Here is a 27992-nt window from a genome sequence, read left to right on the forward strand (position 1 = left end):
ATGATTGTAACACTACATTGGAATACAACAAGCCAATCCTGACTTTTATTTTATGAAAATGCAAGTGCAGTGTACAAAACAGAGATTTTGTTAGCCATCTGTTGAGAATCTAATACAAATGTGTGCTACAAAGATGATACCAAACTGATGTTTTTATTTTGTACAACAGGTAGAAAGCAGAAAGTTTACAATATTGAACATCTAGAAAGCAGTGGAACATTACAAAACATACATAAAAAAATTGCACACACTCAAATGCCCCCCCAAATAAAATAATATATATACTAATGACAACTGGTCATTTGTTTTGTTTGTTATGTTTCCTTACTAGCTGCTGTTATTGCATCTCATTGTATGATGTATTAAAAGTCCAATATCACTTTGAAGGGGGACTGGGATTTTCTCATTTCCGGTACAATCTGTGCAATCGGTCTGCCGCTCTGTTTTTATATGCGTCTTAAAATAAATGATAAAATTAGGCCAAAATGCCAACGTTTAGATGTTGCTTGATGGAAAAAATCACAAGTCAATTTTGTAATCCTAAAACCATGAAACACATTTTAAATCTCATGCTGTTTAGACATAATAGACCAATATTCATTTAATCCAATCAAAACATTTGCAGCAGATATTCATGTATCTTATTGTCCCACAGAGCTGAGTCAACAATTGCATTATGATCATCGATATTTTACTGCGAATCTATATTTAGAAATAATTATTGTTAATCATTGAATGACTCTGTCACAAAAACAGCAAAGCACACTATTTTTATTTTATTGAATTCCTGGACTGCACTGTAATGTATATGTGATATGTGATTTTTTTTTTCAAGCCTAGTCAATAACATGGACTCACTCAAAATGTAATAATTACCTCTAATAATTTTGCTTTGACTCCTGAACCCTGAAATAAAAAGCATAGGAAATACAGTGGAACCTTTAAAAAAATTCTCATGAAAAATGTATCTTTGCTTACAAAACTTTGGAGGTTGAAAATGATACATCTGCAATATTTTTACACTGACCATTATTTTTGACGCAGAAAAAAAGTTCATCTCAGAGATTCCACTGTATTACAGATGGGAGCAAGTAGCTGTTGTGCAAGAAACCATTTGAATCCAATTTGAAGCTGAGGCACAGCTTAACAACACAAGTCTCTGATGTTAAATCCAACAAGCACATGCGATTTCATCACCACAATGATCAAGACCCATGTTGTTCCCAAAGTGAATTCATAGGATTCGGAATGGCTTTGCAGAGCAAGAAGATTTCTCTGGTCTTGAACAATTGTCACCATTCAAGCAAACATAAATAAATCAAATACAACATCAAATTAGTGTTCTGCTTTCAATATTTGTTTTCTTCAGAGGTCTTCTGTTCACGTAAAAAGAGAAAACCAGGCACTTCATTCGTATGTCATCTATTGTAGGAGCATAACAATTCTGTCTCTGTGGAAAAGCAGCAACGTGTCAACTGGAATAAATCAATAAATAAAAGTAAATCGGATGTGGGCCGCTGCTATAGCGACGTGAGGCAAATCATCTCATCTGCGAGGTCCTCCTCCCGTTTGACGGCCACGTACGTCTCCTCGTCACTGTAGTCCGCTGTAGTCATATTGTCCGTGGCGGGATCTGAGCTAGCGGCCTCGTCCCCGCCTGGGTCAGCCAGGCTGCCGTTCAGCAGATTACTGGCGGCGCTCTCCATCTCATCGATGGTCATCTGGCAGGCGTCGGCTATCTCGTGCTTGGTGGCCGACACAAACTTGGGGTCTCTGGCGTATTTTCCCAGACCCTCTGAGATCAACGCCTGTGGCAAAGAGTAAACACATTCAAGTGATAACTACTTCAAGATATTTTTAGTATATGTTCACGACAAAAAACTAATGGTTTTAATTTATGATTTTATGTCATTTTACAATAAGATCACTTGAATGCACTCGGCAACCAATTAGATATCGCCGAGTGACGGATAGAGACACTTACAGCCTCCACTAGACTGTTGGCGCTGCCTCTATTCTGCAGGAAATGTGAACAACCCTTAGCAGGAAGCTGGAGTTGTGAGGGAGAGCAGCCACGGCTGGAAACATTGCCGTGTTCGTCTGTGTACCACGAACTCCTCTTTACTGAGGCTGGGATGTTTCCCACACTGCCTGAGCTCCTCCAGTCCACCTAAGGACACACACATAAGTGTATGATTTTAGTATTTTCATCCATTGAAGTCCTCATTTGCGTGAACAGAGTTGATTTGAGGCGAGATGTGGGTTACACCCTGGACATTTCATCTGATAGACAAAAAAATCTTTGACATACACACACTGACACAAACGAGTAATTTAGAGGCTTCAATAAACCTAACGTGCATATTTTGGGAGAGTGGGTGCAATGCAGAGTAAGCAGACACAACCCAAAAAAAGCATGGAGAGAATGTGCAAATTTTGCACAGGAAGGCACGAACTAAGATTAGTTCAGTTTTTGTTTGCGAGCCCTGTCAGTCAGTCCTGTTAATATTTGTTTGGCCATTAAGTATGTTAGTTTGCCGGTTCTGTTGGCTTGTTCCCTTTACCCTCCCTTCCAACTACCTGTTTTCTTAAATAAACCCTGGTCCAAGCTGCATTTGGTCACCCTGCTCCATTCCGGTCCGTGACATTAATTGCAGATATTTTAGCTGACCTGTGTTACAATGTTCCTTGCAAAGAACCTTTACACGGAAGCAAATGTTTGTGCACACCTGGATGAGCGGCGTGTAGCAGGGCGAAGAATCATAGGCTAGAGGGGAGGCAGGGGGTGTGGCCCAGGAGAGGATTGATCGTGTGGGAGAGAGGCGCTGGAGTTTACTGGCATCCAGGCCAGCCACTGCCATGACCTGATGGTAAAAGGACAAAAAAAAGTCAAAAAGGCAGGAGATAGAAAGTTTAACCTTAAGAAAAGAAAATGCGCTTGTGGTACCTGTTGCTGTAGCAGGTGCAGTGGAAGAGCTGTGCATGAAGGAGAGGGCGGAGCTTCCTCCTGACTACTTCTTCTGCGAAGACACTCAAAACTGAAGGTTGGTCTGTTGAGGGCTGTGCAAAGACACAACAGATAGATTGAATAGATATAAATTGAATATTATTTAGACTGTCTCTTGTTGGCTCAATTGGAGAAACATTCTACATCTGGCACTTTATTAGGTACACCTACGTTTCAGTACAAACGTATGAAAAATTCTAGTCCTGTAGGTGGAGAGTAATTGGAGCCACACAGGTGAATCTAATGAAGCAACTAGCGTGTGACCTTTTGAAGGTTCAACTGGGAAAGAAAGCTCAGCAAGCTTAGGGTGTGTGTGTGTCACCTTGCGGTGATGATAAAAGCCACCTCCGAGGTGACTGCTGGCTGTCTTGGCAGATGGGCTGCTGATCATCGTCATAGAAACAATCTGACTGATGCTCCATGCTGGAGACCTCTGCGTTCAACTCGCCCTCTTTGTTGCAAGATTCTTTATGTGACAGCCTGCCCACGAATATAAAAATAACAGAAGTAAATTGAGCTGGGATAGGCTGGAGGAACGCTGATGGTTTCCTGTGATGAATGGATGATGGATGGAGAGTGTGACTGACTGTACCTGTCCCGAGTGAGCACAATATCATCTTCATGGGACTCGTCTGCACTCTGGTAGTAGTCTCCCGAGCCTTGCTCCTCATCCTTTGGCTTGGATCTTTGAAGGGCGGGGCGGTGACCTCGACGAACCTCTGACCTGGCAGGTGAATTGTGAGAGTCAAAACATGACAATGACCAAAGTTTACATTTACAGCTGTCCTATCACAAGCATGACTGGAATGTTGTTTGTTTACTTAGAGGGCCCTTTTTTCATGCCCAGCACAAATCATGGTCTAACTAGGCGCATAGGTGGTGTTCTCTTTCTTCTCGTATTTATGTACAAAAGAGAATAACCTAAGTACATTTATGTATAAGGAACTGCATAGAGAGCTCTACTTGCAGACTATTTAAACTTGTGAAGTGGGCATTTGGACAACACCTTCCCCTTTGAACATTTTTCTGTGTGAGGCACTTCCCACCCTGCTCACCCCCACCCATAGCCCCCCAGCTACGGGTGAGCATTTTAAAAACATAAATGTGTTAATGATAATAATGCGTTCGGTGAATGGGTTACTATAATGATTCTGAGGCTTTGATGCACGCTGTTCTGATATTCCTAAATGAAATACAATTACACCCATCACTCTTTGATGGAGCTTAGAATATGTCTACCTGAACCTCAATCAAATCCACCAAAATTTACACCACATGCGCCACAACATAGACCCGCTTTCAGCAGGTCTAAAGTTTGGTTTAAAATACTTTCATTTCATGGATAATACTTTACCTAATGTAGGCCTCATAGCAATGCCTCCTGTTCCAAATTGAGGAGTGCATGAGGTGGGCCCAGCATAAAGGGTTAAATGGAACACGAGAGCCGAAGTTAAAAAAAAAAAAGTTGAAAAAAAGAATCATCACAATTCGACAAAACACTGTTGTATCATTCTGAGATTAAATGTCACAATAGTAATTTATCATTAGATCTTTAATTCGTCACATTTTGCTAAGAATGTATTCACAAACATGTCTCTTTCTTAGCAAGCTCATTGTATCTTGCATCATTTTGATTTTTCAGTTTTTACTGCGGTTATTCCTAAAGAAGCAACACCCCAAACGAGATGTATAATAATAAGAATGTGATATATATATATGTTACATCAGAAATCATAATAAATTCAGACATACGATCCCAATCACTTTCTTGAGTCAAACATATATGAACCAACATGTTTATGGACATGGCCAAAATAAACCAACCTCATTGAAAGCGACTTCCAAGGCTTGCTGCGGGTGGACATGGGTGAGCCCGTTTTGGTGGAGGACGGCCGGTCTGTTGTTAACAAATGTTTCTGCTGCTGCCCACGGGTCACAGACAGAAGCATGGGCACGTTGGCATTGTTGAGGTTAGCGTTGGATGGTACAGGTGCTTGTTCATGATTGGAATTAAAGCAGGAATAGTCAGACTGATGAGAGGCTTGATGATGATGATTATACTGGACAGATGATGAGTTCATTTCTGTCTCTTCGCTCCTATCATTGTCCCTCATGCTCGTTTGTGTGGGTTCTATTGAGGCGTTACATGAAAAGGGAAGAATTTGTAGAGGACGTTGAGTGACAGTAGTTGGGTGGGCGGAGCCTTGGGGAGTCGTACCGACGTGGTTGACATGGTTACCGAAAAGGTTGCCATTGCGCTGCAAAGAGACGCCAGCAACGAAAAGTTAACAAGTATGTTAGAGTATGGAAGAATTTGTGACTGTTACCGTATTAGTATTTATTCATCATTCAAAAATAAAACTTTCTACTCAAATATTCAGTATATAAAATGTGGGGTACCCTGTAGATTCCCTCGTCTTCCTCCTCTGTCAAATCTACGAGCCCCTCGTCCTGCAAGTCACATGATATGGCTCGACGGATCTCTGGTCCAATGTCATGCAGTGTGCGTAGGCCAGCCTGAAAAGTTGTCATATAGAATTATGAAAATGAATAAAACACATCAGGACGTACTTCCAGTAGAGAGGGTTAACCTTTGTTTTTGAGTTTTCTCTGAATTTTATTGTTGTCTTTGAGTTTGACAGCACTCACCTGCAGAGCCATGGTGCAGTTAATCCTGTCGAACGAGCGCCTACCCACAAGGCCTTTTTCTTTGCGCCTCTTGAACTTCCTGAAGTAATCCTGTATCAGGAAGGTGGCATAGAACTTCCCCACTGTTACCTCGTCATCTGAGTGAGCAGACCAGACACACACACCGAGGTCTCCCTAATCAACACCAAAGGAGCGTGCGCGTGTGTGTGTGTGTATGTGCGCCGCATGCGTGTAGCCATTCAAATGGAGAACAAAGAAGTCCATAAGGCCTTTGAAAATACTCTCTCATAATCAGGTAAACATGCCCAAATGATCTAATGTACTCATAAAAATATCTAGTAACAAAAGCACACAAAAAAAGATGAGCAGCTTTGCTTGGGTGAAAAATCTACTTCTTCATTTAGCTCAAAAATAACACCTACTCTAAATGACTCCTAGCAAAAATTCATTTGTTGACAACAACTCGTTCTAAATCTAATATGCAGTTGGCCCGACTCACTGAGCTACCCACAGTCCCTATCACAGCTTGTGGTGAGCAACCTTCGTTCATAATATTTTCAGATGCAGGTGGCAGCATAGAAAAGCAGCAAGCGCTAGAAGCTCTCTACTTGAGACACAAGACGACAGGAGGACAGCCACAAATGAAGCAGCATCAAGCACCATCTGATTCACTCAGATGAAGGGTCATTAACTGATTTCCCTATAGAAACACAGAATTTTACTCCCATCATCGATGGATGCTTGAAGATGGAAACATTGATGGAAGCCTTTTGGGCACAAGTTGACGATGATCCATTTTCAAGCAATAGAGTTTTTCCATTCATCATACAAGACAGCTGAAGAAAACAACACAAGGCTCTGTTCAGAAATCAAAGCTGTCAATTTGCTTTTTATATGCATAATGGTGTCAGTTTTATGCACATCCATGCATGCATTTTACCAACTGAGGATTTTGTGCAAAATTTAAAGCGTGGTCCAGCAGGTATAGTTTAACCGAGCAGAGCCTTGTGAACTTTTAAGCAAAGTAAACTTTCAGTATGCCACCAAACTAAAACAGCACTGCCCAGGGAGCTCAGGAAGGCTAAAGAGAAAAGAAGAAGGCCAAGTGTGTGGACTGAGCAAAGCAAGCTGTGGGAAGAGAAGCTTGACATGGATGCAGAAAGTTTAAAAAAAAAGACACAGAGTTCAACTAAAATACAGTCAACAAGCATTTGAATGTCTAACACACAGCAATAAAGCATATCAGCAAATTGGGACAAAATGACATGCAAACACACAGGAAGCAAATCTGCATTGAGAAATGTGACAATTACAGTGTTCATTTGGAATAAAATGTAAAAGAAAGAAAGAAACAAAAACATCTGTATTGGTCCAGAATAATACGGTCTTGATTTAGGATTATGTCGTTTTGGGAGCAGGAGGACACCAAGTGGTCTTTGTGTGGTGTGTAGTGACCACTCACCACCTGCAGGGGGCACTACTTGATCCAACAGCTTCATGCTTGTCCTTTTCCAGATCTTCCTGATCACAGCCCGCAGCTCCTCGTTAGCCTGTTCCAGGTTTCCTTGGAGACAAGATTGAGGATAGGAAATTCTCTTTCATATTTGGGGGCTGCTCTTAGCACTTTGACAAGACTACCAATAAAAATAAAACTGGGACTATAATGATAATTTACACAAAATTAAATGTTTGAACTCACCTTCTGTTTTAATCTTGAGAGCAGTTCGCACCAGTGCGAACAAGGTGGCATTAAACATAACTGTGCCATCACTGTTCAGAGGCATGTTCATCGCAACCAGACGCTGAAGATGAATCAAAAATCAGACAATTCAACATTTTAACTATCACCTTTTGAGGTTACAGGTGCCAAATATTAGGATCAATGAAGGAGGCTAATTTATAGCTTGTCATGTTTAATGTCACATCATGTACACACCTTGCAGGCCACCCTGTGTGGGCAGAGTTTGCCAAAGCCAAGAGGAGGTTGGATCCTCCTCAGCAACGTCACCACATCAAGGTGTTTTATCCGACCCCTGCCGGGAACACAAACCAAGACATTAGATGTCAATAGCACAAAAAGACAACAAGGAACAATTGCTGTGGAAAAAATCACATGCACAGTGTTGAGTTGCAAGGAGTTTATAGTCGGCGTATGAATGATGAATAATCAATATTACCGAACTGGCAGAATTAGATTTCACCAAATCCAATTTTGTTTAGTGCCAAATGGAGGCAAGGTCTGAAAGAAATACACAACAGAAAGCAAATTCCCAAGTACTCACTTTGCTTCTGGGTCATATTCGGACCAGATCCGTTTAAATTCATCAAGATGATGCGGTCCAAGAATGGACCAATCTCGGGTGAGATAGTCAAAGTTATCCATGATGACAGCAACAAACAGGTTAATAATCTGAAAACAGGAAATGGATGTGGTCTTTAATTTCAGGGTGCCTGCATTATGACTCCTGTGCAGTTTTGTGGAATGTGTCAGGTTCACCAGAAAAGCACAGAGCATGTAGAAGGTGATAAAATAGATGATGGCAAAGCCGCTGCCACAGGTTCGCTCTTCTCCGGGGTTGTAGTCTGACTCAGTATCGCACAACTTCCCGGGAAGACAGGCCAACATGATCTCCTGCCAAGCCTCACCTGTGGCACATCTATCAATAAACAATAAATAAATAAACATTAGGAACAAGTTATGGCGTTCAACCAGTTAAAATGTAATCGTTGCAGTAAGCAATGATTCAAAGTGATCCCAACAGACCTGAAGAGCATGAGGACAGCCTGAGGGAATGTCTGGAAGTTATTGTTGCGGTTGATTTGTGTTCCATCCACCATGGCTATTTTTCCAAAAACCTGATGGCAGTAACATGCTGTTGAATCCAATTGTAACATCCATCCATCCATCTAATTGGTGGGAAATTTCTAGGCCAGTGCCACACAGCATGTAGCATCAGCCATTGTGGTGACGGTAAGGGTGCTATATCTTATTGCGCTTGTTCGTATAAGGGTAAAGGGTAAACTGAAGCCTATCCTTGCCATGGCACCAGCCAATCACGTCTGCTCATGTAAAGATCAGTCTAGACATCCAGATTATGAGACTGACTCTACCTCCTGAAGTAAGAAGGCTTCACATACATTATGGGTGCCAAACTCGCAACCTTCAGATTATGAGACTAACACATGACCTCCTGCACTAACGTGGTTTCACATACCTTTTGGTGCCATCGCTTGACTCCAGCCTAGCTACCTGCTTAACATGATATTCACGTGAACTATGCAAAAGACTGCCCTGTGTGAGAATCGAACTCACGACCTTCAGATTATGAGACTGACGCGCTGCCATCTGCGCTAACAAGGCTTCAAGGTTGTCATGGCTTTCCTCCAGTCTAGCTACCAGCTACCTCACAAAATGCTGATTTTTAGTGGGGAGTATGCAAAAGACCGCCCCGTGGGAGGATCCAGCTCACGACCTTCAGATTATGAGACTGACGTGCTAGTAGGATGCCATTGCTTGTTTCATGCAAATTCTGTGTATCTAAGGCTTTACCTGCATTCCAATTACTGCATAGATGAAGAACAGCATGGCTATCAGAAGTGCAACATAGGGTAGAGCCTGGGAGAAGAGAACAGAGACAGAGAATTTAGACAGTCCACCACACAAGAAATGTCATCTGATAATAACATTAAAAGTACTTTTTGGTTTATGTTTTTTAGACTCGCCTGAAAGGATTTGATGAAGGTCCACAGCAGAGTTCTGATACCATCCCCCCTGCTCAACAATTTCACCAATCGCATCACTCGAAAGAGGCGGAAGAAGGTGATGGAGATGCGAGCACTGTCCTCTGTGTTCTGCACAACGACGATATCCCTTGATCGATTAGTATTCCGGCTCAGGAAAGTTAAGAGTTAGGTAAACGTGCAATTCAAACTTGATTCTTTTGAAAAAAGGCACATATCAATGATATGTGGCCAATTTCTAACTTCTTGATCGTGGCCAGGACAACAATTGGGACGCATGCAGAACAACAGCATGCTGTGAATGTCTCACAAAATCAATGCATGGATTGATAAAATTGCATAACATTTTAGAGTCCACAGTCCATAAGACAAGCAAACAAACCATAAATCCAAGCAACCTCAAGTATGATGCCTTCATCACGCATGGACGTCAACTATTTGCTGTGTGTACAAACACTTCAGCTTGTTGAAATGAATAACAATGATGTCTCATGCCATGCACCAAGACAATTAGAACAAGTCAATTATCCTCTCAAAATATGAAATGACAGAGTACACAAGGATTTCAGCCTTTCTTTTTCTCCAGTGACCAAATGTTTGGGGAGTTTAAATGAAGGAGGCAGGGCTTCTTCTTACCCCTTGTTCCACTATCACCTTGACGACAGGGAGCGCTGCCGACTTAAAACCAAAAACCTGAAGTTAATTGGAGTTTTATAACCCACAACACCCAAAACAAATTGAGACGCCTTATAAGGGCATTATAATGTATACAATAAATAACAATCATTGTCAGCAATACATGCAAAAGCTTCCTGATATTCACTGCAACACTGCAATTGCAGAAATGAGACGATGGCTCATGAATAATGTACATCATGGATGAATGTAGTGTACATAACATACAAAATGCAGTTTTGTGACATCATCGAAACTGCTTGGCAAATGCATTAGATAGCCCCCCCAATGTCACATGTACATTATGTGTAATGCTAAAAAAAATATATAGACTTTATGCACAAAATCCAGTACTGTACTTTGTTTTTTGTTTTTATGTAGGGAGATATATTTGGTTATCACTTAAAGACATTCTAGTGTGAAAGAATTACTGTCCATACATGAATATAATGGATGAATACTGTAAATAAATGCTGCATGGTTAAAGTGATTTGTAGGTACTGGAAAAAATAATAAATGTTTATGTCATTAAGAAAATAAATGAATAAAACAAAGATTCTTATCTTAAATTGGACTTGAAAGCTAAATCAAGCCCCAAGCCCTCTGCAGTTAACAACAGTGGCAAACAGATATGCATGCATGTGTGATTACTTACATTGATCTCAGTGATGGCAATGTCAACCACGCTACCCACAACAATTAAGGCATCAAATGTGTTCCAAGCATCAGCAAAATAATTCTGCAAGCGACGAGCCACAAAGACAAACACACATACACAAAAAGAAAAATAGGAGAGAGGGGGGGAGAGAGAGAGAGAGAGAGAGAGAGAGAGAGAGAGAGAGAGAGAGAGAGAGGAAAAAGAAAAAAGGAAGCAAAAGTAAAAGAAAAAGCATTGTGAACAACAGAACATAAGTCATGCAAAACAAAAATGTTGTTAAGACCCAGAGAATAAGCTTTCATTCGTGGAAGTCGGATTTGAAATCACTCAATTTATTTATTATTGCTTGACCTGTATATCAATTTACAGTATAATCATCTAGACTTTTTAAACATCTTTATATACCACACGGCAGGAAAAAAACAAATGAAAAGAGAGTGGAAGGAGAAGTGAGGAAGTGCTAAAAGGAAGTGGCAAGTGGTGGAAGCAGCATAAGACAAAGCTGAACATACTGGCGTCTCTCTACCTGGCTGAGTATGATGTCGACTACACTGCCAATCACCACCAGGGCGTCAAAGACGTTCCAGGCGTCCCCAACATAGCCCTGAATAGGGCAACCATGCACAATCAGCAGGAAGGAGGAGGAAACAAGGAGAGGAGGGCAGGGTCGAGGTGAGGAATTAAGAAGGACAGGAAGGGCACGTGAGGGCTGCGTTAAATTGAAAGGAGGACCATTATCGGATCAAAGGTTCTGTCGGCCACAGCTATCCAATCCTGGGAAAGCTTTCGGGGAGCATCTACACTAGAAAGATTGAAAGAAATAGCTGTGCACACTAAACTTACAGATATGGTCATCTAACTCTCAGTTCGAAATTGTTGAGATTTTTGTGCTTTGATTTTGTCGTTGATGTGGTATTGATTCGACATTGACGTTATTAAGGTCTTACTCCACAGTTGCTCCATCTTTTAGCAATGGGGGTACAATAGATTTAAGTTCTTGGCAGCAGCAAAATAAAATAGGACAAAACTTTGCTATTAGTTGTTAGCGCTTGGAGCACTTTGTTATAAGTCAAGTTATGATCATGCTAAATAGTAACTTTGCTATCAGTTGTTATCACTTGGAGCACTTAGTTATAAGTCAAGTTATGATCATGCTAAATATGTAGAAACAGTACCACTTTTTTTGCTGCATTTATTTCTGTGGTTGTTTTCCTTATTTAAAACCTAAATCAAGAAACAATTTAGTATGCAGTCCAAATTTAGTATGTAGTCCAAATGTCCAGCCACAATTTTTCATAACAGCTTTTGATTTTCTAATATCCCTCAGCACACAAACTCACCCTGGGCTTAAAGGCAATGAGCTTGAAGATCATCTCAACTGTGAAAACGCCAGTAAAGACCATGTTTAGGATGTCCATAGCATAGTTGAAGAGGTGAGACTGGCCATGGTGCTGGAAAGAGGCAGCGCATACATTGGATCAAAACTCCTCGTCAATGACCGTTCCAATGCGGGTGAAGCAAGAATCAAGATTGAGTGTATGTACTGATAGAAATTAAAAAGGCCTCTTACCTGTATCGCCAGACACAGAGTGTTGAGGATGATTAGGACAAACATGACATACTCAAAGCCAGTGGAGTTGACCACATACCAGAATTTGTACTGGTATGGGTTTTTGGGTATGTAACGACGCAGGGGACGGGCTTTGAGAGCATACTCCACACACTGGCGCTGGTGCAGTTAAGAAGTTGAGAAAGAAAAACACTTTAGACCATAGAGTGCATTAAAAAAAAAAGAAAAAGAAACAAATATGGAGGCTAGACTCAGTACCTGGTTCTTATCCAGCTCACAATTCTTGTATTCCTTCTCACCCTGCTCCTGGAAGGTGACAATAACGAAACCAACAAAGATGTTCATCATGAAGAAGGCAATGATGATGATGTAGATGATGAAGAAGATAGATATCTCAATGCGATAGTTGTAGATGGGACCCATGTTTTCGCGATTAGAGTCGATGGCCTTGTATAAGAGACTGTGGGGGAAGAAAAAAAGAACAGAACAGCATGAAACAGCGCAGATCTCCGCCAAGACTTCACTCAATAATCTTAATAGCTAAAAGTAAAATACATTTTATTGCTGTTTTTTTTTTGTGAGATTGAACCTACTAGCTTTAAATTGCTGCTAAGCACAGTTCTGGATTCAACTTAGTTTGATAATGCAATTTCCTATTCGTGCATACATATAGCATATTTTGTTTACATAAGATTGGAACCTGCTCCTGGCACAAATAGAGGAAATCAGTAATTGAAAGTAACTGACCCCAAAATAAAAAATCAAGGTTTGCTCTTCTAACACTGCTTGTATATTCCCTATGATAAAATGGGGCTGGGCGTTGATTATGTTCAAATTCCCCTAAAGTTCCACTAAACGGTAGGCCAACAAAAAACTGATGTCCTTACGTGGGCCATCCTTCGAAAGTAGAGACAGTGAAGAGAGCCATCATGGCCATGAGGACATTATCAAAGTTGAAGTCACTGTTGTACCAGATCCTCTCCTTGACCATGGGCAGTGGCTTGGCCATTGTGGTGTCTCCATTGTGGTAGAGAATATACGTTCCCCTGTGGTTTGACAAAGACACTTTTTAATTATCCATAAGGTTGCGCAAACATGGAGATCCTTGTGAGACCACAACGAACGAGTAAATAAATCATAAACTCACTTGCACTCATCTGGACTGGACTTTGCATCGTCTGAGCAGCGATAAAATTTACCCTGTGTATGAAGAGGATAGACAGCTGGCTTATTAGGCTAACTTATAAACCAATGTTTGGACTTCACCACAATCTGTTGCCTCCTCTCCACATCATATGATGAATTCCTTGTTTGTCACTTTACTTTACCTTAAAGAGCTGCACTCCGATGCAAGCAAACATAAACTGGAGCAGCGTGGTGACGATCATGATGTTGCCGATGGTCCTGATGGCAACAAACACGCACTGGACCACATGCTGGGGGAAAAAGACGTTAAAAGGTGGGTGAACGTATTGTATGGGCAGAAGTATTGGGACACCTACCATTTACACATACAAAAAAGTAAAACTGCATCTATCAATGCAAATCTAGAATTGTCCAAATATTTTCCTTGTTGAAGGAAGAGTTCAAATTCAAGGGGAACTAAGTGAGTACCTCAACATCTGAGTGATTAAGAAGTGTACATATATTGGACATGCACAAATCTAAACAATCCAGAACTCAGTCAAGATTGTCATGCTAACCTTGAGTCCTTTGGCTCTGTTGATGGCCCTAAGTGGCCGGAGGACTCTCAAAACACGAAGAATCTTCACCACTGAGATTGCAGAAGACCTATGGAGGAAGATAAACCATCATTAGACAGGCCCTTTTAAAAAATCTACACCATCAGTGAAACTATCCAAAAAAATAAAAATTCTTCAATTGACAAGGGGTCAATGTTATTGACATACATCCAATCAACCCAGCGTGGCAGAGTAAAATAAATAATAGATGGCTGCACAAATATGGGTACATGAATAAACATTGATTGCGAAATGATACATACTGAATACCAAAGGAGACCAGAGACACTCCAACAACCAACAGGTCCAATAAGTTGAAGTAGTTCCGACAAAATGCTCCTTTATGAAGGAACGCTCCAAATGCCGTCATCTGAACAGACAGATGGCAGTCAAGACCAGCAACACTATCACAAAAAAATATTCTGTGGCACTGCTTCATATTAAAAAAATAACAAATTATGGAAAGTGTTGAAGCAAAATAATAACGTATATAAATCTTGTCTGAAAAGTCCATGCATTGTGTTTTGTAAGCAGTCATGGACAACACATTAAAGTGACACGGTCGAAAATCCAAATCATATAAACATGAAAGTAACTGATGCAGTGACAGACTTTACTCTCACAAGGCAAATTCTGAATAAACTATAAAAATGTGGGTTAGTCAACATGTAATCTAGTACAGTGGAACCACCAAAGTCGAATGGCTTTCAAGTCACACAATTTGGAATGCGGTGGGGTGCATAGATTACCAACCAATGTGAATTATTCGAATTATGTTTCAGGGAGATCATTTTACTAATTCATTTTGGAAGGTATTTGTGACATGCGACATTATGCCTTTAAAATTTGTCCTCAAAGGTAAGACTGAATTAACTTTCTTACTGTAATTTAGATGTAAGCTTTAATGGCCAAAAAAAGTATTGAATATGTATTCAAAACACCGCCTGTACAATTATTATAGGTTTGATAGCAACAGATTTTGTGGGAATTTTTTATTTAAAATCAAAACATACCAGATGTTGACCCATCCATCCATCCATCCATCCATCCATCCATCCATCCATCCATCCATCCATCCATCCATCCATCCATCCATCCATCCATCCATCCATCCATCCGTTATCTGAACCGCTTCATGCGTGTGTTTAAAATTCAACCATTGTGGTTCCACTGTATATTACAAACACATAAGACATCCAACACAGCATTCTAAAGGCAATCCATTCTTTTCTGGTGCAGTTTAATCCTATATTCTATAGAAATGGCCTGTGATCTTCTCCTGGTCTAACTCTAAAGAAAGCAAAAACCTTTGCTTTATCTAGTTGAAACATGCAAAGGAGTGATTCAAAGGATTCAACCTTGAAAATGTTGTACATGTTCAGTTGAGCAATTTGATTTTAGGTTAAAAAGCAGGACCTTGAGACTAATTACAAAAAACACACACAAAAAGTAAAAATGATTTTGCTGCAAATTAATTATAAAATTGGAATATGCTTCACGCGTTAAAATTGAATTCTTAAAAATGTTCCCTTTATTAGGTTTTTAAACAAGCGGGGGGTTTCTTCTTTTTCTCAGTTTTATGAAGAAAAATGCTATGTGTTCAATGAATTAGACTCGGGCTTGAATGGAACAGTCCTTGACAGAAATGGAAATATTATTAAAATACATTAAAATACAAAATAGAGACAGAATAATACTGACGAACTGTCACCATGACAACACGACATACGGCCGTTACTAAGGGGAAGGTGGGCAGCATATGCAGCATGCTTGGAATTGTTGTATTTACTCATTTAATCTTATTTTGCAGAGGCATCTCAACGCTCTCTTGTTTACCTTAATAAGGATCTCAAATGTAAACATACTAGTGAAGACATAGTCTGCATAGCCTAGGATCTGAGGAAGCAATCAGAGTGACACAAGCACGCAGGAGGTTACTGAAGCTCTAGCCAGCACAGCACCACACAACACACACACACCATTTACCTTAAACAGGATCTCAACAGTAAAGATTGCCGTGAAAGCATAGTCAAAATAACCAAGTATCTGCAAAAGGCAATGCACAAATTGCAGTCATCAAAACGTTCTGGGGACAACAGCACAGTGATTGTGTTTGACTTTTGTCACACGAGCGCACACAAGCTCATGTGTGCTCTGCACCAATTTTTAATGAGTTTGGGTTGCAATGGCTTTGGGTTGAGCCGAAACAGCTTCAGCACAAGCTGGTGTTGATCCAGAAAGTTCAATTTGTCAGATTTCCAAGTTCCTAATTTACTATATGACTGTGAGTAGGATAACATTTGACCTATGAAAAATTATATCGAAATAGACAGACAGATGGTACAGTGGACCTGCGCGATTTGTGGAAGATAGGGACCAACTGCCAATAGCAAAATTCTTCAAATCATTAACTCTCATTATAATTGGCATTAGATTCTATTTTTTTTTAACTGCGCTTAAGATGGGGGATCAGGAGAAAATACCGCAAATATGCGGGGGTCCTCTGTACAACATTTAGAAATGACAAACACAAACACATGTAAAATACTACAAATTTTAACATTAATTTACTGGCAGTCATACTGTTTTTCTAACCTAATACTGCATTTATCAGTTATACCGGTGCATCCTAATAGTAAGATAAAATATCATGTAAAAGTTCATTTTTTTTAATACGTAAATTAAAAAAAGGGATCATTTTAAAATATATTGCAGGAGGTCATTTCCAAACAAATTTAAATTAGCTGTAAGCTCAAATCATTAAATAATATAGTCTTATATTATATTATACATATATACGAGTATTTCTCTCTCTCTCTCTCTCTCTCTCTCTCTCTCTCTCTCTCTCTCTCTCTCTCTCTATATATATATATATATATATATATATATATATATATATGTGTGTGTGTGTGTGTGTGTGTGTATACATACATATATATATATTTTTTTTTATTTATTTATTTATTTATTTATTTATTTATTTATTTATTTATTTATTTATCTATTTTCCGCCAGTTTACATTTTTACTAATTTTGACAGGTAGATTGACACAATGGACCTGATTTACTAAAGGTTTATGTAGCCAAGATGGGCACACACTTGATTACACAGATGTGGAAGCATGTGAATCGAAGAAACCAAATAGGCAAAATAGCCACACATTTCATTTTGCATGTTTCTACAGTACACAAATACAGAAAATACTGAGAAAAAGTGTAAATAGATTAATTTAGCTTGTGCATTGTGATTTATCAAACCTGAGAGGAATTGTGGTGGGTAATTTTGTGTCTTTAAATACCATGTCTTAAAAGTGTAAACCGGCACCGTTCTACTTAATTAAGACAATTGTTGCAAGGAGGAGGCGTAGGTACAATAAGACACAATAGGAACAATTGATCTTGTCTCTTTGCATAAACATTTTTGACGCAATTTTTGAAATAAAAATTGACTTGGCATATTGTCCATTCAGTGATGCAGTTATGTCGTTTCTGAATGACCTTGGGTCTGAATTGGAGCCAGTCACAAGAAGTCGTGCCAAATTACCTATGACTATGTTTTCTTTCAGAGCATCTTTTTTCTGGTGTGCTGTCCCACTTTTGTATTGCATTGTTACTCAGGATGGACAGATGCATCCATTCCACACTCACTTAGTAAACTGCGTACAACACTGCCTCCAACACTGTTCGCGATTTGTAATCTTAGTAAATCTGGCCCAATGAGTCGTGAATTCTACGACTTGCCAGATGCTATCGCTTTGAGACAGCTAAGAGCCTCCTTACGTATGACTTTAGAAACTTTTCCAGACAATTGGCTGATGTTGTTTACGTACAATATTGCGTGCAGAGAAGCTGCGTATAGGGTCCTCAGCAGCCAAAGACACGGAGCTGAGCATGATGAAGACCAGAATGAGGTTGGTGAAGATCTGATGATTTATCAGCCTATGGCAGAACACACGAAACCTGCAACATTTCAGAGACAACGAATCATAAGGAAGAAGTTAAAGAGTGGTCATCGGAATTACTCAAAAAAACAATCATCGTATAATGTGATATGACCTCCATCTAGCAATTAAATTATCACTACACAAAAAATATTATGTTGGATCCACTATATACCCACAATGTTCTGAGCAACATCATTCCATCTATTTAGTTACTTAGTAATATCAACTCGACCCCCTTTCTACCACTGCAGCATGCGGTTAGCCAGCAAGATATGCGAACAACCTAAAAAATGCATTTTTCCTCAAGCGTCATGTTTTGTGTTATTTGGGCAACAGTATCTCTTTCATGTGGACCCGCTAGCTCATCCAATTACGTGAACCGACACACAACACAAAACCAAATGAGGTGGTGACTTATTGGACGACGCAGCGCTGGAGTCTAGCCTGCGGATCAGTTGGTGTTGTTAATTGTCTCATTGCAAAACTGAAATGGTTATGAGCTACAGTACAAAGAAGAATGGGCCAATATTTGTGTTGATTGTTGTTTCTCCTAATTTTTTCAACAGACAAATGCCTTCTGTCTGAAAATCAAAAGGTTTTTCCCATTCAAATAATTGAGTCAAGTATAACAGTTTGTTTGTTTTCATCTGCTGCACTGACTGTTGTGTCCAACTAATGACAACAAATGCTCCCAAGGTCCAAAGCTCAGGTGATGTGCTAACTTTACCAACCCAGGGGAACCTCACTCCTCAATCCCTACCAAAATCTACAAAGCCTCCATTGCTTACAGTCACTGCTTCAACGACACAAAATCGCTTCACAGATATGAACATTAAAGTGGTCAAAATTCGACTTTGTACTCACGGGTTGGTGCTGCTGAAGATGAAAAAGGCGCTGCCCTCTGGGATGGGAGGTGTTTTTTCCTTGATGGTGAGCACAGACAATCTCTTGGGCCGGGGCCCAACTGGGACTTCTGGGAGGTTGTCATTGTCGTCATCCACACAACACACTAAAAACAGAACAATAGTCATGAAAACAACACAGCTATTTATTAGGAATCTCTCTTTTTTTTTTTTTTAATCCTAATTCTAATCTTACCTGGCGAGTCATTGTCAGAATAAAGTTCTTTGTCCTGCTCGAGTAGAAACTCAACTGGCACCTATACACATTGTCAGAGAGTTAAAAAAAAGAGACGGACACCGATGTAAAGTCATGAACATGCTTGTCTACCTTGGTCTTGCCATCGGTGTCTTGTTCTAATTCCACTCTGTGTTCTGTGCCCACCTCTCTATTTTGGAGTGATGAAAATGTGCTGTTAGCCAGAAGCATTTGTGATCATTTGAGACAAAGCTCATACTTGGCGCTGTTCCGCCTCTTCTTGGCCTCTTCTTCTTCCTTCTGGGCTGTGTTGAGGCTCTCAGCGTCAGCCAGGTTGTCGACAGCAATGGCCAAGAACACATTAAGCAGGATGTCTTGTCATTGGGATTAAGAGAAAAATCAATGGTGGAGAAGAAGAAAATGTGAAAACAACCCACAATGAGCATTTCTTCAGCTGAATGTGCCAAAGTTTGTGATCTGCAGGATACAGTTTCCACAGATGAAGAGGATGATGAAATAAATGCAGACCACCATTCCAGAGGAGGCTGGACCACCATACGCCATGATCCCGTCGTACATCACTGTATTCCAGTCTTCTCCTGTCAGAATCTGAGTAACACACGAGGAACAAAATTGGAACAAATTTTCAATTCCTTAGTTATACTGCAAAACGGAATGCCTTCAACTTGATGGGAACAACATAGGACGGCCCTTCTCATTTCTCAGCTCCAAAGTCGGATCCACTCACCTGGAACACGGTGAGTAGGGCCTGAGGAAAGTTGTCAAAAGTGCTCCGTTTGGTCACCGTCTCGTCAAAGTTAAACTTGCCCCCGAAAAGCTGCATGCCCAGCAGGGAGAAGATGATGATGAAGAGGAAGAGAAGCAGCAACAGCGAGGCGATTGACTTCATGGAGTTGAGCAACGAGGCCACCAGATTACTCAGTGATGCCCAGTGGCTGAAATAAATTAGAGGTTTGTGAGAATCCATCCATCTTGTATCTTGTTTTGTTTAGGATTAAGACAAATTATTCTTGCAGAACACCAGGACGCACTGCTGCTCACCGCGTGACCTTAAAAATTCTCAGGAGGCGGACGCAACGGAAAACAGAGATGCCAAGCGGAGACATGATGGCCAGCTCCACCAGGATGGTCTCGATGATGCCTCCGCACACCACGAAACAATCAAAGCGATTGAATAGGGAGACAAAGTAGGCCTGCAGCCCCAAGCTGTACATCTTCACCAGCATTTCTAAAGTAAACATGGCCAGGAGAACTTTGTTGGCGACATCTGAAAAAGCAAGGAGAGAAATGAAGCTAATTTGGAAACAAAAATAGATATGTTGCCATCAAAAGGGACCATTCAGTTCACTCGGTATGACAATAAAAAAATTAAAAAAAAACATTAAACTGTACAACAAACAGATTGAAAGCTACAAAGGAAGAAACTCAGCTTACCCTGAACTTCAGTGAGCCAGTCCGGTTGGTTGTAGTGCTCGGAGGCGATGGTGAGAGTATTGAGAAAAACCAAGATGATGACCAGCCAGTAAAAAGTCACAGATTTTACTGCGGCGCGACACTTCCTGCGACAGAAACGATTCCACCGTCGCCCCTGACGACTTCCAAAACAAACAAAAAAACAAAATGTCACACATACGTAGTCCTCCATTTTTACACTGCTTTTCTTGTACAAGGTCGCGACAATGGTTAAAGGGCAGACTCAACCCTCGCCAGGCAATCATATTGCTTGTACTGAGCGGAGGTGGACACACGCTGCCTGCAAGGAAGTCAGGCGAGTGTACCACTACACCATCAGTGACCAGGACAGGATGGAACGAAACATAATGAATGCAAAACGGACATGGTCAGTCATGATCAAGGATATACGACAGATGATGCATTCACTGATAATTGAATCTCATTTAATTAGTAATGGACAACATCGGGGATGAATGTAGAGTTCAAACAATGAAAGAAACTCGAGGCATGCAGGATGAGTTGAATCCACTGGGATGAGGCACATACACCTACTGGGTGATATCATACCGCTGTACTAACCTGCATTTTGACTTAGTAATTTTTTTACTGAGGAAAACAGAGGATGAAACTTTTTAACAACGCTGTGTTGCAGCTGTATATACTGCAAGTAACGCGTGAAAGGGTCGATAAAAATGCAATATGACACTCACCACAAAGGAGCACAGCAGAGCCATTTGTCATCCTCGCTGTGATTGTCAGTGTTCACAGACTCGGTCTCACTTGTGGGCACGCTCGCTGTTGAATCACACAAAAACCAGACACTATAAAAAAATACATTGACAAAATAGAACAAGGACTTCCTGTGTCCTGAAATTAACACATTTGTCTTTCGCACGTTATAAAATATTTTCTTGTTGACAACAATTATCTTGTTTTAATATGTAGACAAATGTAAGTCTATGTAAAACAACTTGGGCCAAGATTGGCAATACATCCAATATATTGTCCAATAAAGTCATAGTGAAGTGATATTTTCAAATGGTGATGAAGGGATGAGATATGGGCACATACAGACCAATGTTGTGGAGAACTAAAATCATGCCAATAAATTGCATGACAAATGATTGACACAATGTGCATGAAAACACCATTTGGGTTAAACACACATTTACCCTGTGTCTCTGTGGACTGGGTGAACCAACCAAATTTTCCTTTCTTCTTCTCGGTGAGGTCTGCTAACGTGACCCCTTGGTGTTAACAACATGCAGTTCACATAGCCAGACAGCAGAGGAAGCAGCGAGTCAGTACACAGCAGTGGAACAGAGGCCAGAAATAGAGGCCAGAAAACATTCTTTAACCAAATGATAAATGATGGTTTATTTTCTCTTATTAAGAAGAAAGGACCATACATACTGAGGTGACACTCAGCTTTAGTTAACCTTAGTGTGACGATCGTGACTCATTTGTTTATTTTGTGGGATGTGCTGCTACATGACAGCAGCACTATTCTAATCTTACTATTAGAACATATGGCATACAGTAGAGAGAGATAGGTGGAACCCAATTATGAAAGGCTTGAAAATCTGTACATCAAGTCCATTGTAGAAATAGTTGGCAACAAGAGTAGACATGAAATACAAAAGAATTCTGGGGAGGACAAACTTTAGTAGCAACTAACAGTGCTACAAGGCGCAATCATTGACTAAAATACTACATTGTTAAGGATGCAAACACAGGTGAAGAAGCAAAGGTAAGAGGAAAACAGACATGAAAAGCACTGAATAGTCTTGCATGAGACTTGTCTGCACCGATGCAAGACCTTTGGAGACCTAAGTCTTGATACAAGTAAGTTGGTGTCAAAGTGTACGAATAGTGAATTAAACTTCAGGGAACTCACTGTTGCGCTTTCCCTCCTCATCTCCCTCGTCTTCATTCTCAGGATCAATGTCCTCGGCCTGTGTGATCCAGTCCAGGTAGCCCTTCAGGTCTTCCTCGAGCTGCTGCTTCTCACGCAGCTTCTGGAAGTCACCTCGTGCCTTGGCCTTCTCTCGCTCTTTGGAGAATTCTCTATATACAGCGAGGGCGCATAGAGCTAGGTCATCGTTGTCACAAGTCAACAACGTGGCCTAAAATCCAAGAGAAGAAACCTACCCACTGAGGACACCTAAGACCAAGTTAAGAACAAAGAAAGAACCAAAGATGACCAGACTGACAAAGTAGACCCACGGCAGCTCAAAGCCCATCGCGTCATTCATCTAGAAACACACACAAAGAGAATAAATAAAACGGGTTAAAGTCCTATCAAAACATATTTTAACATTTCATGAGAGTGCAGTTGTACAGTAAAGCAAACCAGCATGCCTGTTTGAGACATCAAAAAGATAGAATATCTGAATTTTCCTTTCCCTCAACTCTGTCCATGAAGTCTTCCTAGATTTGTCATGTCATTTGTCGGCTGCTTTAGCAACAGCCTTGGCATGACTTTGGCATGGTAACACAGGAGGCTGAAGAGGACAATGAGGAAGGCCACAAGAGCGAGGGACGACAAGACAACATTGTATGGTCTTTATCGCTCAATATGTGTATGCATTGTAATCGCAAAGGTACAGATAAATAAACAAGCACTCACATTCATATTTACTCCTATGGATAATTTAATCTTTATTGAACTGAATATGCATGCTTTTGGAATGGGGAGAACTTGTAAAATCCGCAAAGGAGAGCCAGAGCTGAGGTTCAACCCCTCAAAACTGTGAGACTGTTTTTTGTGTGTGTGTGTCTTTATCATGTTGCATTACTATGATTAATCTTACCCAGTAGAGTACATCAGTCCATCCCTCCATGGTAATACACTGGAACACAGTGAGCATGGCAAACAAGAAATTGTCAAAGTTGGTGATGCCATTGTTGGGGCCTTGCCAGCCTTCTCTGCACACAGTCGCGTTTAGTGTGCAGTGGCGACCGTTGCCGGTCACCGCGCATGGCGTTGGCTCCTCTTCTGCCGGAATACCTGAACAAAACAATCATAATTAAGAATTAACAACCTGATGTATCTAAAGAAACTCACAGGAACCCAAGATATGAACTTCTAAACTGTGAGGCAGTGCACTGTGCTGTCTTGATTAATCTAAGTCCCTGTAGTGTTTCAGTTGTCATATAGTATACAGTACTGATATTATTTTTTTTCTACTTGCAATAAAATAACATCACAATACAAAAATCAAAACTGTAGACGAGTAAAATTGTACCAGAAGAAAACGGCACATACACCACAGTGCAAGACCAATTAGCCAAAGCGACTGGGTTGAAAAAAATAAATAAAGCTAAAAATAAAAAAATCCATAGATACTGTAAAAAAATAACATTTAAAAAGTAATTACAAGAAAATGAGAACTATTCACACTCACAATTAAAGGCAGATAACCCACAGTGCAAGACCAATTCGCCAAAGCGGCTGGGTTGAAAAAAATAAATAATAGCTCAAAAATATTGCAAAAAAATAACATTTAAAAAGTAATTACAAGAAAAAGAGAACTATTCACACTCACAATTACAAGTATGTTGGAATGTGTGAGGAAGCACAGCATTGCAAGAAAACTCAACTAACATGCAAACGCCACACACTATTTGAACCCAGCTCTCCCGACTGTATGTAATCCTTTGTATACAGTATACATATTTAGATTATGAAAGCAATAAAAAACAATAGGTGGATATTAGTCCTCTAATCGCTGGATGGATAGGAGCCACCATCTGTCCTTTAAGCTTGCAGTATTTGCGATATGCAATATGTCCATTAACTCTGTGGATTTAAAGCCTGTATGTACTATGCTAAAGACGGATCATCCATACCAAACATCCGCCTTTTTAACAACCTAGAACTAATGTGTCATTGAATGGCAAAAAAGTTCAAGTCATGTCAAAGCCTCACCTGTTTGGATCACATAGCAGGTAGCGTGCATTTTGCCAATGAAGAGCTCCAGGCCGATGATGGCATAGATGATGATGACAAAAAGGACCAGCAGAGCGATGTGAAGCAGAGGGACCATGGCTTTGATGATTGAGTTCAAAACCACCTGCAGACCTGCAAACACGCACAACAAGTGAGTGTTTATCAGAGAAAGCCCAACTCTGATTGAGTTATATAAATGAACTAACTCGCATGGTGCATATGCCTTTATTTTAGCATAACCTCTAAATCTGGTTTTGTTTATTGTAATGCAGCTTCATTTCAAAATCATTCTGCCCTAACATGGCTACACATTTGGGTCACTTTGATTTGTTGTTTCAGCAATGTTACAATGAAGTTAATAGAATGTCACTCATTAGAGTTGCCGCTTTGACATTTTTTGCCTCAGTGTTCTCTCCACTATGTAATTTACTTTAAAGCAAATGCACCGAATGCAAATGAGCAGTGATATGTTACATCAACACGGGTCTCCTTATTTGCTCTTTTAATGGGCCTTACTATTATGCAAAAAGTGAAAGTCAGATGACCACAATCAATTCTACTATGCATATGGGTGTTTATGATTTATCATTTATTTGATGGCGTACATTTACTACAAAAAGTGTGTTCAGTAGGTTTTGGCTTTTACTTTACATAACATTTCTGCTAAAATGTTTTAAGATGATCCAGAAAATATGGACGAATGATTGGATGAAAGAGAGGATTACACACACGCTGACACTCACACTTTCCAGGCCATGATTTTTCTTGTCAGAGGTCAGAATGTGATGATTGCATTTTCCCAGAAATGGAATATTCATTGAAACCAAATGTGAAAATCTTTCAGTTCAGTTCAGCTTCATCTTTCCTCCTCATGGTGCGTTGCTATGGAAATGTGAGGACCCAGAGGAGGAATCCTCTACAGGCTGGGTTATTTTCTCGATTCATAAGCATGAGTCTTGTATGAGTCGAGGCTTGATCCGAGTGGCACATCCTGGGTTATGACTGTTATTGTTAGTTATAAGTGGGCAGGAAGTGATCAGCACATCCGCCTCACAGTCGAAAGGTCCCGGGTTCATTTTAGTTTCGGCTTTCTTTTTGCCTGATCTCCCTATGCTGTGTGGCCTTTCTCTCACATTACAAAATTGAAGACTCTAAATATGTCCATGCTTGTGTGATGCGACTTTGAATGGCTGTTACTTGTTAAACATGATGTGTGTCAACTCACTTGGAACGCCAGAGACAAGGCGAAGAGGGCGAAGTACTCGAAAGGCTCGGAGGGCCTTGACATCAAACCCCCCAGGCTTGCCTCCTGTCTGGCCGCCCGAGTCAGCGTCTTTGGTTATCATCTCCAGGACAACACTGAACAAGCTGTGGAGAGCGGAACGAGCGTGAGAGAGATGTTCTCCCGTCTACATGTACAATTTAGAGGGCCCAAATATCAGTCACTTATTTTTGACAGACCAAAATAAAAACTGTTTATGTTTTGCACATATTCATTTTATAATTTGAATTGCGACTCTGCATTAAAGGAAAAATATATAATGACAATGTGAAATAAAATGGGGGGAAACTTTCAATGAGGGTGTGTGTCATACATTTTTCAGGATTGTGTGCTAAAGGGCGTGAGTACTATATACACACAAAATCAAATTAGAATCAAAAAGAAAAATGAAAACTCACCCTACTATGACGATGACAAAGTCCAGCATGTTCCAGCCATTTCTAACGTAGGAGTTCTGGTGCATGACCAGACCATAGGCAATAATCTTCAAAAATGTCTCAATAGTGAAAATGATCAGGAAGGCATATTCGACTGTTTCCTGTTAACAGAGTGGAAGCAAAAGGAAAATGGGGATGAATTTTTTGTTTTCATTTTTTCAGTTATGTTTTCATTATTTTATTTTATTTATTTATTTTCGTGGACAACCAGTGCATGGATGGATGGGAAATTACCAACAGCAAAGATGTTTCTTTCAAAGCATATTTCAAAGATCAGGCTTGAACAATCTACAAGTTTCCATGGCAACTCGGTTGGGTAATAGAGACAGGTGTCTGAACTTGGACGATCCTGCACACAATCTACTTTTTTTGTGTTTATGTCGTCGGTCCGATTTGCGTTCTCTCTCACAGAAAACACCATCATTGTTGTATTCGCCTCCATGAGCACTTGTCTTTCTGCTTCTCCCACACACACACACACACACACACACACACACGCACATACACTCATTCTCTGTGTTCATGTCTGCATTATGCCATGCAAAAGGGTCAGCGAGTTGGCAGCTTTAGAGGCCCATTAAGCTAAGCACTTGTGCTGATTTTGATGACGTAAACACAGCAAGTGCTCTTGAATGGGACTTGGTCATTCACGGGCAGTAAACAGACAGCTCTGTTTAAGAAACGTCATCTCAAATCCTTTATAGGTAAATGCCTTCCAGTGGCCCCATTTAAAAACATCCCACCTCAGACTCTTCTTTAAAGACAAAAAAAACAGGAAATTGATCAAAAAGTAACTGAATCCTCCAACTAAAAATTTTATCAAAGTTTTGGCTGTGAGTCGCGTAGAAATTAAAATGAGGTTGATGCTGAGATTTCCCAGCTGTGTTGTGGTTGTGTTTACACTCGGTCTGAAATATCTGCTCGTCAACCTGTTGAACTGCTGGCACAGCAGCCAAAGTATGGAGATTACAAGAGACCACAAATGATGCAGTCACATGGCCACTGATGTGCTGACACACACATACAAATGAATGGTGCCCTATTTTCATGCCCATCAGAAGTCTAGCACAAAACCAGTCCAACGGATACATGGGTTTTCTTTCTTTTGGTATTTTCTCAGACGCAATTACAAAGAGATGTTTGCACCATTGTGAGCGTGAACACGGCCAACTTGTTTCCCAGCTAATGGAAGCTCCTCATTCCCTTTAAATTCAGCACAGGAGAGGTAAGCGGTCTCCACGGCAGAAACATGAACGGACTCGTTGGAGCCCGATTCAGGAGAACGACACACACAAAAAACAGCAATCATCTTATTTTATATTTGATAAATCAACGCTCCTAAAGTCATAGGATCAACCATAATTTTCAAGAAAATATTAGCACATAAATGCATGAGTTCAAGCCACAGTCATGGGTGACATTGTGGGGTGTGAAAACCAATGGATGTGAAGATCAAGAAAGTGAGATGAGAAGAAGATTATATAAGGTTTCTGAGTCAAGCACACTCGTAGTCATTTTTGATGCACTCCAGTCAATACAACTACAAGAACAAACATGCCTTTGAATTAATACTTCTCTGAGAGAGCCCATCAGTTGAGCATTAGAACCTTTTTAAGGGCAGAATCTTGGCTACTTTCTGGGAGCAGCTGTATTTTTTTACAGTATTTTTCCTTATGAGACCATCCAGCCTTTGAATTACATTTTGAAGGAATACGCAAGAGGGGGGGGGGAAATCTTCACACATAATCACAGTAATCTCCT

General features: G+C 40.4%; 1 protein-coding gene and 1 non-coding gene across 17 annotated transcripts in view; both read right to left on the minus strand.

Moving 5' to 3' along the window:
• Window positions 1-134: 134 nt before the first annotated feature.
• Window positions 135-27992, minus strand: part of cacna1db (calcium voltage-gated channel subunit alpha1 Db) — a 37205-nt gene continuing 9347 nt past the window's right edge. The window contains exons 4-52 of one of the 16 annotated variants that reach the window (XM_088400249.1): window positions 26193-26332; window positions 25738-25880; window positions 24492-24644; window positions 23374-23570; window positions 22712-22815; window positions 22458-22627; window positions 21733-21807; window positions 21271-21355; window positions 21140-21166; window positions 20540-20700; window positions 20147-20372; window positions 19833-20040; window positions 19573-19693; window positions 19344-19458; window positions 19217-19274; window positions 19085-19145; window positions 18851-18995; window positions 17873-18002; window positions 16029-16088; window positions 15879-15938; window positions 14306-14412; window positions 14004-14091; window positions 13629-13736; window positions 13448-13500; window positions 13188-13346; window positions 12559-12760; window positions 12301-12459; window positions 12071-12181; window positions 11257-11334; window positions 10728-10811; window positions 10034-10075; window positions 9380-9508; window positions 9207-9272; window positions 8421-8512; window positions 8154-8313; window positions 7939-8066; window positions 7593-7689; window positions 7356-7458; window positions 7119-7220; window positions 5657-5793; window positions 5408-5524; window positions 4832-5265; window positions 4362-4388; window positions 3600-3731; window positions 3330-3487; window positions 2948-3060; window positions 2730-2864; window positions 1985-2170; window positions 135-1808 (exon numbers count right to left, since the gene is read on the minus strand). In XM_088400249.1, the coding sequence (XP_088256375.1) occupies window positions 1521-1808; window positions 1985-2170; window positions 2730-2864; window positions 2948-3060; window positions 3330-3487; window positions 3600-3731; window positions 4362-4388; window positions 4832-5265; window positions 5408-5524; window positions 5657-5793; window positions 7119-7220; window positions 7356-7458; window positions 7593-7689; window positions 7939-8066; window positions 8154-8313; window positions 8421-8512; window positions 9207-9272; window positions 9380-9508; window positions 10034-10075; window positions 10728-10811; window positions 11257-11334; window positions 12071-12181; window positions 12301-12459; window positions 12559-12760; window positions 13188-13346; window positions 13448-13500; window positions 13629-13736; window positions 14004-14091; window positions 14306-14412; window positions 15879-15938; window positions 16029-16088; window positions 17873-18002; window positions 18851-18995; window positions 19085-19145; window positions 19217-19274; window positions 19344-19458; window positions 19573-19693; window positions 19833-20040; window positions 20147-20372; window positions 20540-20700; window positions 21140-21166; window positions 21271-21355; window positions 21733-21807; window positions 22458-22627; window positions 22712-22815; window positions 23374-23570; window positions 24492-24644; window positions 25738-25880; window positions 26193-26332 (6234 nt within the window). In that variant the 3' untranslated portion in view covers window positions 135-1520. The remainder of the gene's footprint in view (window positions 1809-1984; window positions 2171-2729; window positions 2865-2947; window positions 3061-3329; window positions 3488-3599; window positions 3732-4361; window positions 4389-4831; window positions 5266-5407; window positions 5525-5656; window positions 5794-7118; window positions 7221-7355; window positions 7459-7592; window positions 7690-7938; window positions 8067-8153; window positions 8314-8420; window positions 8513-9206; window positions 9273-9379; window positions 9509-10033; window positions 10076-10727; window positions 10812-11256; window positions 11335-12070; window positions 12182-12300; window positions 12460-12558; window positions 12761-13187; window positions 13347-13447; window positions 13501-13628; window positions 13737-14003; window positions 14092-14305; window positions 14413-15878; window positions 15939-16028; window positions 16089-17872; window positions 18003-18850; window positions 18996-19084; window positions 19146-19216; window positions 19275-19343; window positions 19459-19572; window positions 19694-19832; window positions 20041-20146; window positions 20373-20539; window positions 20701-21139; window positions 21167-21270; window positions 21356-21732; window positions 21808-22457; window positions 22628-22711; window positions 22816-23373; window positions 23571-24491; window positions 24645-25737; window positions 25881-26192; window positions 26333-27992) is intronic. The other 15 variants (XM_088400258.1, XM_088400268.1, XM_088400275.1 and 12 more) reach the window with 15 other exon arrangements.
• On the minus strand, window positions 8945-9017 carry trnam-cau (transfer RNA methionine (anticodon CAU)). The gene has a single exon. It is a non-coding gene; the product is annotated as a tRNA-Met (tRNA).

The sequence above is a fragment of the Syngnathus floridae genome, chromosome 2 (assembly GCF_059516105.1).
Source record: "Syngnathus floridae isolate MCC-2025c chromosome 2, RoL_Sflo_1.0, whole genome shotgun sequence".
Taxonomy (NCBI): domain Eukaryota; kingdom Metazoa; phylum Chordata; class Actinopteri; order Syngnathiformes; family Syngnathidae; genus Syngnathus; species Syngnathus floridae.